At 45.9% G+C, this 14608-nt stretch overlaps 1 protein-coding gene across 8 annotated transcripts in view; it reads left to right on the top strand.

The window, feature by feature from the left end:
• camk2g (calcium/calmodulin dependent protein kinase II gamma) overlaps positions 1 to 14608 on the top strand; it is a 240638-nt gene that overhangs the window by 111949 nt on the left and 114081 nt on the right. For all 8 annotated transcript variants that reach the window (XM_033012695.1, XM_033012694.1, XM_033012702.1 and 5 more), the window contains exon 4: positions 9788 to 9842. In XM_033012695.1, coding sequence (XP_032868586.1) covers positions 9788 to 9842 — 55 coding nt within the window. The remainder of the gene's footprint in view (positions 1 to 9787; positions 9843 to 14608) is intronic.

Here is a 14608-nt window from a genome sequence, read left to right as displayed (position 1 = left end):
GGGTCGTCACCTGAAACGTCACCCATTTCTTCTCTCCAGAGATGCTGCCTGTCCCGCTGAGTTACTCCAGCATTTTGTGTCTACCTTTTATTTAGTTCTTTCCTACACATTTTGTCCTCCCAACTTCTATACTCAATACTTTGACTGATGAAGGCCAGTGTGCCAAAAGCCTTGTTGACCACCTTATCTACATGTGATGCCACTTTCGATGATCTATGTGATTGCATTCTCTATAATTAATGGAAGCACAGAGTGATAGACAGTCAGAAACTTTTTCCCGGGTGAAAATGACAGGTGCAGCGGACTGATAAGACTAGTGTAGATGGGACATGTTGGCCGGTGTGGGCAAGTTGGGCCAAAGAGCCTTTTTCCATGCTGTATGACTCTATGACTCTCCCTGTAGCCCCATGGTAGCTAATCCACCCAAACCATTGATGCTGATCTGGGTCTCCAGTCAAGTACTGCCCTGACTTTCAAATATGTCTTGCTGACCCAGGCAGAACAGGAGACAACCAGTACAGGCTTGTTTGAGGAGATAATTGGTTGCAACTACCACCGGAGGCATCTCCCATGAGACAATTCCGTGCAGAGAAGGAGCTGCCAGTCTCAACTGGTGTGAACAAGTTTGATTAGATGCAGAACCTAAATGTACACACCAGCACAGAAACATAGAAACATAGGTGCAGGAGTAGACCATTCGGCCCTTCGAGCCAACACTGCCATTCAATATGATCATGGCTGATCATATCCAAAATCAGTACCCTGTTCCTGCTTTCTCCTCATATCCCTTGATTCAATTAGCCCAAAGAGCTAAATCTAACTCTCTCTTCTGTGGCAGAGAATTCCACAGATTCACAACTCTCTGGGTGGAAACGTTTTTCCTCATCTATCGGCATTGTTCCCCTCCCGCCGCGCGCCATCCAGTCAAAGAAAAGATGACAATCAAGCCGTCCACAGTGTGCAGATAAAGGGCACAACATTTAGTGCAAGTATCAAAACGCAGTAAGAAAAACACAAATGCACGGTGGCGCAGCGGTAGAGTAGCTGCCTTACAGCAAAATGCAGCACCAGAGACCCGGGTCCAATCCCGACTACAGGTGCTGTCTGTGTGGAGTTTGAACGTTCTCCCCGTGATCTGCGTGGGGTTTCTCCGAGAACTTCGGTTTCCCCCCCACACTCCAAAGACGTACAGGTTTGTAGGTTAATTGGTTTGTTTAATTGGCTTGATAAAAATGTAAAATTGTCCAAGTTGGCGATATGCAAAGTACTGCCCTGCCGACTACAACATTCAGAAGGTTCAGAAGGTTCAACATGTATGGTAGTGCCGGATATGATCCAGCGAGGTGCTCCAGAGATGTAGTCCATTGTAGGACCAGTCTTCCCTCATCAGCCGCTGTACCTATTATCCCATTGTTACCATCCAATTTAGCAAGTTAAAGACATGAGAAATGGAGCAGGGATTAGGCACGGCAAAACTGTGCTACAAACTATTCCACTAATTGTAAACCAATAGGCCCATGCTGCGGTAATTAAAGATGCAGAATAAATGCAAGACTTTCTTTTGTTTTATGGATATGATTGCTCAAGAACACAAGATAACGGTGGCTTAGCAAGCAGAAAAAACAAAGGTAAAAAGCATCATAACCTTTCAGGCAACGAGTCCTGTGTAACATTTCCACAGTGGTTTCATTAAATCTCTTCCAGGATGAAAACTGTGTTAGGATTTCCATGATAATGGGAAAGAGAGGCAGGTTTAATCTTCAGTGGATACAGAGTCACAGTGATTATGTGATTTATAATCCAGAGGTCTGGTTTAATCATATGATGGTACAAGTTCAAATCCCACAGTGGGTGGGGGGTGGTATTTGGCCATTACAAAATGCTGGCTAAGATAGTGTCAGCTGTGGCTCAGTGGATGGATCTATTGATCTCGGATCAGTAGGTAGCGGTTCAAATCCCACTGCAGACGTTTGAGAACAAAATAAAGTTGACAGTCCACCGCAAGTGTTGTACCTTGTGTGAGATGTTAAGGCCTACTCTCTTCCCTTGGGTAAATCAGGAGATCTCAATGCACTATCTTGAAGAAGAACTGGAAAGCTATGTCCAGTATCCTGCCCTCTTTACCTCTCCATTAACATCACTAAAGATAGCCTGTGTAGGAAGGAACTGCAGTTGCTGGTCTACACCGAAGATAGACACAGAGTGCTGGAGTAATGGGGCTGTCCCATTGTACGAGCTAATTCAAGAGCTCTCCCGAGTTTCCCCTGATTCGAACTCGGAGATTTACGGTAATGGCCGCTCGTAGGTACTCGGGGCTCTCGTGGACATTTTTCAACGTGTTGAAAAATCTTCACGAGTCTTCACGAGATTACCGCGTTCCCGAGTACCTGCCGTTAGCGTTACGAGCCGCTAAGAGACGTCCCGAGCTCCGACGTACCCGCTACGTACATTCTACGTGCTTACCACGAGTTTGATTTTTTTTTAAACTCGGGAGAGCTCTTGGAATGAACTCGTATAGTGGGACAGGCCCTTAACTTGACGGGACAGGCAAGAAGGAGAGAAGGAATGGGTGATGTTCCATGTTTGAAGTTCTGAACTTCTGAACGTCACCCATTCCCTCTCTCCAGAGATGCTGCATGTCCCGCTGAGTTACTCCAGCACTTTGTGTCTAACTTCAATTTAAACCAGCATCTACAGTTCTTTCCTACACAGTCTATGTTCCAATGATTAGCAACATATAAGTACAACGGCACAACAGGCAAAGAGTGGTGGAATCATGGATTTAGCAGAAATTAAAGGTTGTATTACATTGTATTAAGTAGAGAAATAAATTATGAGAAAAATGTAAAAATAGGCGCTGAGCTTTCATTGCTGTGATAAAAAGATGAGATTAGTGAGGGCCTTCTGGAGAGAAAAGAGAATTTGTTACAGAGATGAAAAGAATAACAAATTCATGGACCAAGACAGAAAAATACTCCCAGAAATAGGCACGGTGGTGCAGCGGGTAGAGCCACTGCCTCACCTGACCTCGGTGCTGTCTATGTGGAGTCTGCACGTTGTCCCTGCGACGTTGTTGTTTCCTCCCACATCTCAGCAACATGCAGGTCTGCAGGTTAATTACCCTCTGCAAATTGCCCCTAGTGTGTAAGGAGTGGATGAGAAAGTGCAATAACACCTCTCACTGATGTTGGAACTATATTCACCTGAGCAGTACAGCTGAGAGCATTTAACTGACAGCAGCATAACAGGCCTGTAACACAATACATACAGATAATATATAATAAATAAAAATAATAATAAATTAATAATCCAATAACCAGTGCAAAACAAATCCAGTGTCCTTCATGCTGCCAAAGCCAGTCCACAGTTCATAGAAACATAGAAACATAGAAAATAGGTGCAGGAGGAGGCCATATTGCCCTTCGAGCCAGCACCGCCATTCAACGTGATCATGGCTGATCATCCCCAATCAGTACCCTGTTCCTGCCTTCTCCCCATATCCCCTGACTCTGCTATTTTTAAGAGCCCTATCTAGCTCTCTCTTGAAAGCATCCAGAGAACCGGCCTCCACCGCCCTCTGAGCCAGAGAATTCCACAGACTCACCACTCTCTGTGAGAAAACGTGTTTCCTCGTCTCCGTTCTAAATGGCTTACTCCTTATTCTTAAACTGTGGCCCCTGGTTCTGGACTCCCCCAACATCGGGAACATGTTTCCTGCAGTCTAGCGTGTCCAAGGCCTTAACAATTGAACTATTAATGCAACAGATCAAAGGTATCAAAGGTATTTTATTGGTCACATTCACATACACCTAGGTGTAGTGAAGTGAAATGCTTCTTGCCATTTTGCAGCACATAAAGAAGGAATACAGACATAACATTAATAAGAGTTTTAAACATAAAGAACATCCCCCCGCAATGGTTCTCATTATGAGGGAAGGCACAAAGTCCAGTCCCCAGTTCACCCATAGTCGGGCCTATTGAGGCCTCCACAGTTGCCTCTACGGAGGCCCGATGTTCCAGGCCGTTCTCGCCGGGTGATGTTGCTCCGGCGTCGGGAGAGTCCTCTCAGCGGCCTGGGAACCCTGGAACGGCCGCTTCTGTACTGGAGGCCGCGGCTTCCAAAGCCAACAAGGCCGCGCCGGTTGGAGTTCCACAACTGGCGATTTCATCTAGAGATCCCAGGCTCCCTGTGTAAAGTTCAGCGCCGCCACCCGCAGCTGGTCGCTCCACAGTCCCGCAGCTCTGTGATGTTTTCCTCAGCGATCTTCAGCTCACCGGAGCTCCAGCGCGGCGATCCGGGCAAGGCATCGCCCGCTCCGCGATAGCGCTCCAGCGCTGTGCCGCCGCCGAAGCCGAGGTTCTGGGCGGTCCCCGACAGGAAACGCCGCTCCAGGCCCGCTGGTAGGCCGCGAGGACGGGTCGAAGGTGCTGCCCGGAGAAAAGCTGCCTCTCCGACCAGATAGGGACCCTGAAAGGTAGTTTCCCCCTCCCCACCCCCCACATAAAAAGTCTAGACCTCCAAACAAAACACTTAACTAACTAAAATAAAAAATAAAAAGATGAAAAGACAGACAGCTGCTGGCTGGGCAGCCGTGCATAAGAGAGTTATTGAAGAGGTCAGGCCCCTCCACCATCTAATGCAAAGCCAATTCGGGATGTGCGGTACATGCTGTCTTCACCAGCAATACTCAATAAATGATTCACTAATAAAGATACTTCTTCTTTTGCCTTTCCCCAGAGCTAAAACAAGTAGTTAATAACTTAAATGTCAAAGTTCTATTAAAATATAATTTGGATAATCAGAGGTTCAGAAATCCAATTACAATATGAGTAAAGAATGTATTGGGGATTTTTACTTTTCTGCAAACTATTTCTGAATTCTTGGTCAAAAACCTTTAAAACATTATGCGTATAGGCAGCATTTCTAACAGAGAGTCTTTGATATGGCACATTAACTGTTTGTCTCTCCAAAGATGCTGCCTGACTTCTGAATGTTGTCAGAATTTTCTGTTTTTACTTCAAACTACCAAAGGTTAGTTCAGATGTGTAGCGTGGAAATAGGCCCTTCAGCCCACTAAGTCCATGCTGGCCATCCATCACCTGTTCACACTAGTCTATGTTATTCTGCTTTCTCACCCACTCCCCGCACACGAGGGACAATTTACAAAACTGGCGGCTTTGGGATGTGGGAGGAAACCGGAGCACCCAGAGGAAACTACGCAGCCACAGGGAGAACGTGCAAACTCCACACAAACAGCCCCCGAGGTCAGGATTGAACCTGAGTCTCTGGTCTCTACAGCAGCTCCACCAGCGTATTGATTATTGTATGTTATTTGTGCGTTATTGCATTGATAGGTTTGTTAAACTACAGCAAGTAGGTATTGCAATGTTCTGTTGGATTTACAGTACATACAACAATAAAACACACTTGACTCCCGGGTGATGGAGGAGCAGTACAGGTGCCAGGGACAGGTTGGCTTTTGTATTCACTCTACTGCAGTATAGCACCGATGCCAAGAAGTGGAGAATCTGGAAACTCGTTCAATTAAAAGATAAAGGTTTTGCCTAACGATTTCATTAACCGATCCCAACCTAAGTGTAGACCTCCTCTTCATGTACTCTGTAACCTGCTGCACAGTTCTGACTGTGACCAGTTTTATGCAGAAATTGAGGCGCAGACTGCAAGCTGTGCCTCAATTTTGATCTTCAGTTGTTTGTGATTTTCTTGGGCTGCTGAGACCTTGCACTGCGGGAACAGGGAGAGATATTGATTTGAATCCAGATAGCGGGCTGGTGTGCAGTGCGGAGGTACGTGCTGACTCCAAATACTGGCAGGTCTCTGCCTCCCCCCCCCCCCCCCCCCCCCATCCCAGAGCTCAACAGTATTGGCCCATCGCTTGCTGCAAAGCCGAGAACTACAGGTGATGCTCGACTCCACAAGCCGTTCGCCTGTTGCCGTGGCAACGGCGAGCATCCACCGTTTGCCGGAGATGAGTGTTAACCCTCAACGCACCAGGGCTTGCCGTCGACTTTACTGCATTCCCCTCTTGCCCAGGGAAGTCCCTCACGCAGAGTGCTGGAGTACCTGCCTCAACTACCTCCTCTGGCAGCTCATTCCGTACACCCACCACACTCTGAGTGAAAAGGTTGCCCCTCAGGTTCCTATTAAATCTTGCCCCTCTCACCTTAAACCTATGGCCTATTTAATGGATTTTTGGACAGGCACACGGTTTGGACAGGTTTAGAGAGATATGGGCCAAATGCAGGCAAGTCAAGAGTCATGAGTCAAGAGTGTTTTATTGTCATATGTCCCAGATAGAACAATGAAATTCTTACTTGTAGCAGCATAACACAATATGTTATCAAAGTACAGTGTAAACAATATAATAAATGAGAGAGAAAAAAAAGTTCAGTGTGTATATATACACATACCCGCAAGTACACACACGCACACACATATATACATATATATATGTGCGTGTGTACTTATAATACAATAATATTGATAATAATAATAATATTGATAATAATAATAATATTGATAATAATAATAATAATAATAATAATAATAATAGTCTGATGTAGCTCAGAGCTTATTTGAGTTTGTCGTGTTTAATAGCCTGATGGCTGTAGGGAAGAAGCTGTTCCTGAACCTGGTCGTTACAGTTTTCAGGCTCCTGTACCTTCTTCCTGATGGCAATGGAGAGATGAGTGTGTGGCCAGGGTGGTGTGGGTCTCTGATGATGCTGGCTGTCTTTTTGAGGCAGCGACTCCGATAAATCCCTTCGATGGTGTGGAGGTCAGAGCCGGTGATGGACTGGCCAGTGGTCACAACATTTTGCAGTCTTTTCCGCTCCTGGCCAAACCAGGCCACGATGCAACCAGTCAGAATGCTCTCTACTGTGCACCTGTAGAAGTTCAAGAGAATCCTCTTTGTCATACCGAATCTCCGTAATCTTCTCAGGAAGCAGAGCTGTTGATGCGGAAACCAATCATACACCTCAACTCTTTAAAACTCCTTCCTCTCTCCATAAACCCATGGCTTCCTGATTTTCACTGTCTTCAGAGAGGTTTAACAAGGTGTATTAAGGGCTTAATGGCCTTGGCTGCAGGAAGAGGTTGGGCAAGTGAGAACTTTATTCCTTGGCGGGCAGGAGTCTGAGGGGTGATCTTATAGAGGTGTAAAAATCTAGATTTAGTTTAATTTGTCACCTGTAACAACGAACAGTGAAAAGGTTTTTTGTTGCGTGCTATCCAGTCAGCGGAAAGACTGTACATGATTACAGTCGAGCCGTCCACAGTGGACAGATACATGATAAAGGGATTAACGTCAGGCACAGTTACGGTAAACAATGTTGCTTATCGCAGCATCACAAACACATCGACTCAGACAACGCACAAAAACAAATGATACATAAATGATACATAATTACACATAAAAATTCTAAAAGAATACTAGATTAGAAAAAAAGGTATTAATGGAAGAATAAGTATGAAGTGGTGCAAGAGTTGGTCCTGTAGTGTTCAGTTGTTAAGGTGGGATAAGGGTTATGTGAACCTGATAGTTGTAGGAAAGTAGACACAAAATGCTGGAGTAGCTCAGCGGGGCAAGCAGCATCTCTGGAGAGAAGCAATGGGTGATGTTTCAGGTCGAGACCCTTCTTCAGGCTGATATGAAAGTAGCTGTTCCTGAGCCTGGTGAGGTGGGACTTCAGGCTTCTGTATCTCCTGCTGGATGCCGTGGGAAGAGGGAATGGCCTGGATGTTAGGGTATCTTGATGATAGATGCCACTTTCTTGAGGCAGAACCTCATGTAGATGCTTTCTATTTGTCTTCTTCATGGTTTTTGGTTTGATATTTCGCAGAGTGATACAGCGTGGAAGCAGACCCTACGGCCCAACTTGCCAACAGTGACCATCTACACTTGTCCCACCTGCCTGCATTTGACCATATCCCTCTAAACCTGACCCATTCCTAATTGGAGGAATTAGGCAGCACCTCATATTCCACTTGGGTACTTTACACACCAGCGGTATGAACATTGACTTCTCCAATTTCAGGTAGTCCCTCCTTCCCCTCCCCTTCTCAGCTCTCCCACAGCCCACTGTCTCCGCCTCTTCCTTTCTTCTTCCCGACCCCCCCCCCCCCACCCCCACATCAGTCTGAAGAAGGGCCTCGACCCGAAACATCACCTATTCCTTCGCTTCATAGATGCTGCCTCACCCGCTGAGTTTCTCCAGCATTTTGTGTCTATCTTCATTGTAAACAGCACCTGTACTTCCTTCCTACACTATCCATGTACCTGTCATGTTGTACTTGCAATAAAACATTGCCCACCTGATGGTGCAGGTAAATCTCCAACTCACTACATGTGTTGAGGCTCCCTTGGAAGCAGAACTGAAAGAAATGTCCCTTTGATCCTCTGTCGAATGATTCTGCAGATGTAACTCGTTTATGCTCTCTGTGAAATCACCATGAAGTAGAAAGTGCCTGAGGTACCAACGCATAATCTCCATAATTATCAGATGGAAAGATCTCTGTCTCTGAAATTATCTCTGATTTGTGGGTTATGGATTGGGAAACTATTTTTCCATTGGCCAAATGCAGTTTGACTCAGTTAAGGTCTGTTAGAGTTTGCAGTAACTGCAAGCTTATCTATTACTAACCCCCAAAACATGTGTCCACATAATTGTTCTTAATCCAAATGTAAAGTGTCGGAGGAACTCAGCGGGTCAGGCAACATCTGTGCAGAGAAAATGGACAGACGACATTTCACATCTGAAGAAGGGTCCCAGCCCGAAACGTCACCTGTCCATTTCCCCCCACAGATGCTGCCTGACCCGCTGAGTTCCTCCGGCACTTTGTGTTTTGCTCAAGATTCCAGCGCCTGCAGTTCCTTGCGTATCTATTTTTTCTTGATGTTGGCGGCAGAGAAAAGGAGTTTTGTTTACACTGCTCCTTCACATCCAACAAGATGTCATTATGATCTCACGAACGTTCTTATGAACTTTGCTTACAGTAAGCTCCCACAGCCAGATTGCAGGTAGCAAGGACGGTCACAGTGGTGCAGCGGTAGAGTTGCTGCCTTACAGCTATTGCAGGGCCGGAGACCGGGTTCGATCCCAACTACGGGTGCTGTCTGCACAGAGTTTGTACATTCTCCCCGTGACCTGCGTGGGGTTTCTCTGAGACCTTCGCTTTCCTCCCACACTCCAAAGACATACAGGTTTGTAGGTTAATTGGCTTGGTAAATGAAAAATTGTCCCCAGTGTGTGTAGGAAAGTGTTAATGTGCAGGGATCGCTGGTCGACACGGACCCGGTGGGCCGAAGGGCCTGTTTCCGCGCTGCATCTCTAAACTAAACTAATCCATGTTTGGGTGATGGCGATGCTTGTGAGCTACAGAGGGTAAATAAAGGCACATCCCTAGGTCAGTGAATAGCTGAAATAGGGGAGGTTTCTGATGTTTGGGACACTGTCCATATGCACTGTGAACGGTTTGATTTGTAATCATATATTGTCTTTAGCCTGATTGCATAGCACGCAACTAAAAGCTTTTCACTGTACCTCAGTACACGGGACTATAATAAACTCAAGAAAATGTGTCCTCGATATAGCCTTGCTCTCAAGGGTTGGAAAACCTGCACAGGAAATTACTGGTTTTCATTCCATTTTCTGAACTAGTTTGGTCAAAGAGAACCAGAATGACACTGCACTCAGACACATTCTATTATTTTTAAACGTAGTCATCAACCAAGATGATCCTAACATTTTACTTTCTCTTTCAGTACGCCTTCATGACAGCATATCAGAAGAAGGATTTCACTACCTCATATTTGACCTGTGAGTAATTGCTTGTTCACAAGAAATAACTACAATGTATTGTCTATTTTTCTCTGATGTATGTACTGAGGGAAGCAGCTATTAAAACTATGGTGGACAAAAATGCTGGAGAAACTCCGCGGGTGAGGCAGCATCTATGGAGCGAAGGAAATAGGCAACGTTTCGGGACGAAACGTTGCCTATTTCCTTCGCTCCATAGATGCTGCCTCACCCGCAGACACCAACATTCTAGGAACAATTGTGGGTTTCTCTGCAAAAGGAATGTCCAAATATGAGTTTGATATCGTCTACTTGGAAACAGGCCCTTCAGCCCACCAAGCGACCCCCGCACACTAACACTATCCAACACACACTAGGGATAATGTACCGTTTTACCAAAGCAAATTAACCTAAATACTTGTGCATCTTTGGGGTGTGAGAGGAGACTGGAGAAAACCCACGCAGTCACGGGGAGAACGTACAAACTCAGTACAGGCAGCACCCGTAGTCAGGATCGAACCCGGGTCTATGACGCTGTGAGGCCGCAACTCTACCGCTGCACCACCGTGCCTTGGTACATGTGTTATTAATAAACCTAACCATAAACCTACCACGACCTCAGCAACAGTGCTCGATAGACTGCGTCTTTGGTTGCAACGTGCACTGCGGTATTACACTGTAACGGGTATCTTGTGCTACAGTTATTAATGTATTAAATATTAAATATTTGTGTGTTATTGCATTGATGGGCTTGTTAAGTTGGAGCTAATAAAATTTTTATTGTCCTGGTGCCAGTTCCTAATGACAATTAAACACTCTGGACATTTCTGCATCATTTACCATATTCCAGTCCTCGTCGGGGATCTGCTTTCAATCTAGGGAAATTAATATTTCTCTGGTATAATTACCGATAATTAGGGAATAGATGCACCTAATCCTCAGTGCGTTGATAAAGTATTCATATTTAATAAAGTGGCTTGTTTTCCCTTGAGTTCGAGGACAGCATTTTGAGGACAGGTTTGACATTGGCTCTCGATGCAGTGTCCTAGATTTGTGTGTTTTAATTAACTAAAGTTAGATGCCAGAGTTTTCTTTCAAGTTATTAACCTATAAAATGTGAAAGGCACTGTAGATGGCTCCAGTAGTTTAGTTTAGTATGGTTTAGTATGGAGATACAGCGTGGAAACAGGCCCTTCGGCCCACCGAGTCCGTGCCGACCAGCGATCCCCGCACACTAACACTAATTTGCAATTATACCAAGCCAATTAACCTACAAACCTGTACATCTTTTGAGTGTGGGAGGAAACCGGCGATCCCAGAAAAAACCCACGCGGAGAACGTACAAACTCCACACAGACAGCACCCGTAGTCAGGATCGAACCCGAGTCTCTGGCGCTGTGAGGCAGCAACTCTACCGCTGCGCCACCATGCTGCCACTCCAGTAAAGCCTCAGTTATCTGTGGCACATGTTGAATCTGAAGGACGCTGATTGAGGGTTGTCCCAGTAAGTGTAACATGCCCCTCCCTTTCCCTGGCCCCTCCTAGTGTACACCCATCTGTCCCACAATCTCCCACCCCACCAGGCACCCTACCCATCTTCCCCACTGTATGCTGTCCTCCCATCCCCGCATCCCATCTATTCCTTTTATCCCCACCCCGACTGTTCCTACCCATACTCTGTACTCCCCTCCAGCTTTACATTTCACTCCTTATCCCCTTATCTGCTTTGGTCTATTGTCTCTCCTTGACCTCTGGCCTTTGTCACTTACTCCACCCATCTACCAATCACCCCCTCCCCATGTCTCCACCTATCACTCTCCAAGCTTTGTCCTGTCCCCATATCCTTTTTCCAGCTTTCTGCCCCTCTCCTCCATCAGTCTGAAGAAGAGTCGTGGCCCGAAACATTGTCTGTCCATTTCCCTCCATAGATGCTGCCTGACCCACTGAGTTGTGCTGTGCTAGAGACCACATCACTCCACCTACCTCTTTGCCCTGAGATTCATTCTGTGCTTTGCGAATTAGTTGCAGACACTTGTAAATATTTCTAACCCAACCCTGCTGTTAGATTCCGCTGTTGATCACTGTCTCGACCACAGGATATATGCAATCACAATCACAATAATCACAAACCCGCTGAGTTTCCCCAGCAATTTTGTGTACCCACAATAATACATTATTAGCCAAGTATGTTTTGCAACATGCGAGGAATTGACTTCTCCAATTTCAGGTAGTCCCTGCTTTCTCCCTCCTTCCCCTCCCCTTCCCAGCTCTCCCACAGCCAACTGCCTCCGCCTCTTCCTTTCTTCTTCCCGCACCCACCCCACATCAGTCTGAAGAAGGGTCTCGACCCGAAACGTCACCCATTCCTTCGCTCCATAGATGCTGCCTCACCCGCTGAGTTTCTCCAGCATTTTTATCTACCTTCGATTTTTCCAGCATCTGCACCTTTCTTAAAAATTCCAAACAGTCATACAAATAAAAAGCAACAGAACACACAAAACACACAAAACACATTTTAATATAAACATCCACCACAGAGACTCCATATTCCTCACTGTGATGGAAGGCAACCTCTTCCCTCTACTGAGAGCTAGGAGGGATAAGAACGCATTAACCTATGAGTCAGACAATGTTTTATTAACAGACTAGTGCAGATCAGGCTAAATACAAAAAAAAACACAGCTTTCAGCCAGCATCCAAAATGCTTCAAAACTGGTAGATTAAACCATGCTGACTTTTCAATTGTTTTGTGTGTCAGGGTTGGTGGTTTAAAGAGATGTTTGGCTTTGCAATGAGCTAAGCAGTGCTTAGCCACCCCGGCAGAACCCTTTCCTGTGAAGCAAGTCTACGTTGGGGACAATTCCTACTACGTGAGTCAGGCTGACAGTGGAGTAGCTGTAGAGTTGCTGCGTTACGGTGCCAGAGACCCTGGTTCGATCCTGACTGCGGGCGCTGTCTGTACAGAGTTTGTACGTTTTCCCTGTGACCGTCTGGGTTTTCTCCGGGTGCTCCGGTTTCCTCCCACACTCTGACGGCGTACAGGTTTGTAGGCTAATTGGCTCAGGGGAAAAAAATGTAAACTGTCCCGAGTGTGTAGGAGCACAATCAAATAAGATCAAATAGAACAAGGGTTTCGGCCCGAAACGTTGCCTATTTCCCTCGCTCCATAGATGCTGCTGCACCCACTGAGTTTCTCCAGCATTTTTGTCTACCTTTGACTCACTCTTGAAGTTTAGTTACAGTGCAGGAGGCAAGATGGAACAATAAACTCCACAACTAAATGCCTTGTCCTGACTCACGTCGAGTGAAGTTGGCGTTTCACCCAGAAGGGAAAGTGGGTTCTGTTGAAAGATGATATCGTCAGTAACTTCCAATGTTAAATGCCCAGTTTTTTCACATTCAAGACCAGAGGGCAGCTCGAATGGAATAGAAACCGGACTTCATCCAGTGCCTCCAATTCCAACATCAGCAGGATCCTTTTTAAACCCAATAAACTAGTGACCGTAATTGTGCACAGTGGACAGTAATCACAGACTGACTGCACCAACAATGAATAATTCAAATGCCAACAATCTGCTCAGAAATGACATTTAAATTAATCAACAGAGGGCTGTTACACTCTAATTTTGTACCATCATTTCTTCATCTTGGCCACAGGTTAACAATTTGTGCTATCACGAGAGAGTTGCAATTATACCTGTGTTAAGGAAATTAAGTGCATGTTTTTCATCATTGTCAGTTCTTTCATTTTAATGTGTTTTTAATGTATAATTCCGCGGAATCAGTTATTTAAAAGCCAGCAGTTAATAAACATTCACCTTCCCAATGCTACTTTTGTGATGATTGCCTTGGGGTATATTTGACCAGTAGGTCCTTTTAGTTTAGATTGGAGATACAGCGCAGAAACAGGCCCTTCAACTCACCGACCAGCGATCCCTGATACACCAACACTATCCTACACACACTGGGGATAATGTACAGTTTTACTGAAGCCAAATTAACCTACAAACCTGTACGTCTTTGGAGGGTGGGAGGAAATCATAGCTCGCAGAGAAAATCGCAGGAAGAACGTACAAACTCCGTACAGACAGCAGTTGCTGTGGCGCTGTGAGGCAGCAACTGTACTGCCGTGCCTCCTGCCTAGATCCTTGCTGTTAACATTGTGTCAGCTGTGACTCTGTGGATAGCATCCTCGTCTCTGTGTAGGAAGGTTTATAGGGTCATGACTGACTGCAGAGATCTGCCATTAAAATCTTCAGCACTAGGGAACAAGGAACTGGTAGAAGCATTGGCATGACACAGTGGCAGAGTGGGGCAGTGGGTAGAAGCATTGGCATGACACAGTGGCAGAGAGGGGCAGTGGGTAGAAGCATTGGCATGACACAGTGGCAGAGTGGGGCAGTGGGTAGAAGCATTGGCATGACACAGTGGCAGAGTGGGGCAGTGGGTAGACCTGCTGCCTCACAGTGCCAGTGCCCGCGGCTCGATCCTGACCTCGGATGCTGTCTGTACAGAGTTTGTAAGAAAGAACTGCAGATGCTGGTTTAAATCGAATGTAAACACCAAATGCTGGAGTAACTCAGCGGGTGAGGCAGCATCTCTGGAGATGCTGCCTCACCCGCTGAGTTACTCCAGCATTTTGTGTCTGTACAGAGTTTGTACGTTCTCTCTGTGTGACCGTGTTGGATTCCTCTGGGTGCTCCGGTTTCATCCCACATCTCAAAGACGTGCGAGTTTGTATGTTAATTGGCCACCATAATAGCAATTGCCCCTGGTGTGCAGGGAGG

The sequence above is a fragment of the Amblyraja radiata genome, chromosome 37, assembly GCF_010909765.2.
Source record: "Amblyraja radiata isolate CabotCenter1 chromosome 37, sAmbRad1.1.pri, whole genome shotgun sequence".
NCBI classification, from domain to species: Eukaryota; Metazoa; Chordata; class Chondrichthyes; order Rajiformes; family Rajidae; genus Amblyraja; species Amblyraja radiata.
The sequence above is the reverse complement of the archived record's forward strand: the minus strand, read 5'-3'. Positions and strand labels throughout refer to the sequence as shown.